Below are 2,417 nucleotides of genomic sequence, written 5' to 3'. Positions count from 1 at the left end.
CATGCTATAGTGCTGGAGACAGGCAGCAGACACAACAGCCCGTGGACACACTGTGACTTCCTTATCAAAAAGAAGGTAAAGAAATCATTATTTCAAATAGGTTTAGATGGACAAATACAAGTTTATATTGGAGTATTTTTTAATGAAACGAACTTTCTGATGCAGTAATTGGTCAGGACCGAATAGCACATTATCTAGAATGTTGCTGTTTAGTCAGTTGGTGTAAGGGAAAGTATCTGCAGTAAATCAGGTTGTGGAAGATCTTCTGTCGCTTGTTCAGCATCAATTTCATAATGTTTTATTTTATTTTATGAAGGAACCGAGATGGAAACTATGAACGAGTTGATCCCTTTCGCCAGGGAGATGCTTGCCCAAAGACCCAACCGGAAGATGGTGAAGATTTATGTGGTGGGCTCGGTGTTGACCTTTTTCGGGGTGGTCATTGGGTTGGTGGAGACGGTCTGCTCGCCCTTCGCAGCGGTCACTGAGCCCAGGGAGCAGCCGGAGGTGAAAAGCAAACTCCCCACAGAACCCAGCAAGGAGCCGAAACAGCTCAAAGAAGTGAAAAGGCAGATAACGAGGAACGGATCGTACAGAAAGCATGCCTCCTGAAGCAGACATGGTGGGACAGGGCTGCGGGGCAGCATCTGTGACTGACAATGATTTACTGGGAACTCAGAAGGGAGTTTCAGTAATAAGCTCGTTAAATTACAATTTGCTGTTGTGCAGCAGTTCTCTATGTTTATACCTTTCTAGTATCCTGTGAATACGTTTTTTTTTACACTTAAATTTCATTTATGCATTTTTGCATTGAATAAATTGTTTTTTCAATCAAATATTCACGCATGTGGCCTGTATGTTTAAACTAGGACTTTGTGGTTAGAAACATTGCAATAGACAGATGTTCAGAATTATGTAAACTTTGGTGCAGCAAGAACTTTCAGTTCCCCTCACCTCAAGTCTGCTTCAATTGTGTCTTTCTGCCCTTTCTTAGGAACCTTTGTTAACAAGGATGAACATTATTTGTGCATATGAATTTCAGGTTACTACGCCTTTCTCCAAATGAAAAACAGAAATTATTCTAAAAAGGGTTATTATTTCCTGGCACTTGATAACATTTTCTCACTACTCCATTACACAGTCTTTATGGATTTAACATATTTCCAGGCAGTCTAGAAACAAGGTCAATTTCTATACATGATCTCCGTAAATTACAATGTCGGAGTCTTTTAGAATCATGTTTATCATAAAAATATTCAAAGCTATGACAAGAAAAGTATAACCTGCATTTATATAGGGCCTTTCACACCCTCAAAGCACTTTACTGCTAAGGAAGCACATGGGAAGGTGGTGGTGTAGTGTTACTGTCTCCTACAGAAGCTGATGGGTAATAATCCAGAGACATAGGGTAATTCCCTGGGGATCTGGGTGTGAATCCCACCCCAGCACATGGTGGAATCCAATAAAAATCAAATTAAAACATCTGGGGCTGGATTCTCCGTCGGCCGGATCCTCCGCTTCGCTGGCAGTGCACGCACGCCCGGGAATTTACCGATGGAGTGGGGGTGCCCAAAATAGGAAACCCCATTTGCTAGCTGCCGGGGGCGCGGAACCGAGAATACGGCTCCTTTATGGAGGGAAATCTGTTGTGTTTAGTTGTAGCAAATCGCTCAAAACAAGTCAATAAGGAATGAAACCGGACGACCACCTGGCATCGACCCAGGCAATGGAAGCGACAATGGCAAACCCAGCCCTGTCAACCCTGCGAAGACCTCCTTACTAACATCTGGGGGCTTGTGCCAAAATTGGGAGAGCTGTCTCACAGACTAGTTGAACAAAACCTGACACAGTCGTACTCACAGAATCATACCTTACAGACAATGTCCCATAAACCACTCTCACCATTCCTGGGTATGTCATTCACAGAATTCACAGTGCAGAAGAAGGCCATTTGGCCCATCAAGTCTGAACCGGCTCTTGGAAAGAGCACCCTACCCAAGCCCACACCTCCACCCTATCCCCATAATCCAGTAACCCCACCCAACATGAAGGGCAATTTTGGAAACTAAGGGGCAATTTAGCAAGGCCAAACCACCTAACCTGCACATCTTTGGATTGTGGGAGGAAACCGGAACACCCGGAGGAAACCCACGCAGACACGGGGAGAAAGTGCACACTCCGTACAGACAGTGACCCAAGCTGGGAATCGAACCTGGGACCCTGGAGCTGTGAGGGCAATTGTGCTACCGTGCTGTCCTGCCCGTCTCACCAGCAGGACAGACCCAGCAGAGGTGGCAGGGGGCACAGTGGTGTACAGTCGGGAGGGAGTTGCCCTGGGAGTCCTCAACATCGACTCTGGATCCCATGAAGTTTCATGGCTTCAGGTTAAACATGGGCATGGAAACCTTCTGCTGATT

General features: G+C 45.5%; 1 protein-coding gene across 1 annotated transcript; it reads left to right on the top strand.

Annotated features, from left to right (window-relative positions):
• Positions 1–324: 324 nt before the first annotated feature.
• Positions 325–612, top strand: g0s2 (G0/G1 switch 2). The gene has a single exon (XM_038819626.1). It carries the CDS (start codon positions 325–327, stop codon positions 610–612), a length of 288 nt encoding a protein of 95 aa, XP_038675554.1.
• Positions 613–2,417: the final 1,805 nt, after the last annotated feature.

The sequence above is a fragment of the Scyliorhinus canicula genome, chromosome 15 (assembly GCF_902713615.1).
Source record: "Scyliorhinus canicula chromosome 15, sScyCan1.1, whole genome shotgun sequence".
NCBI classification, from domain to species: Eukaryota; Metazoa; Chordata; class Chondrichthyes; order Carcharhiniformes; family Scyliorhinidae; genus Scyliorhinus; species Scyliorhinus canicula.
The sequence above is the reverse complement of the archived record's forward strand: the minus strand, read 5'-3'. Positions and strand labels throughout refer to the sequence as shown.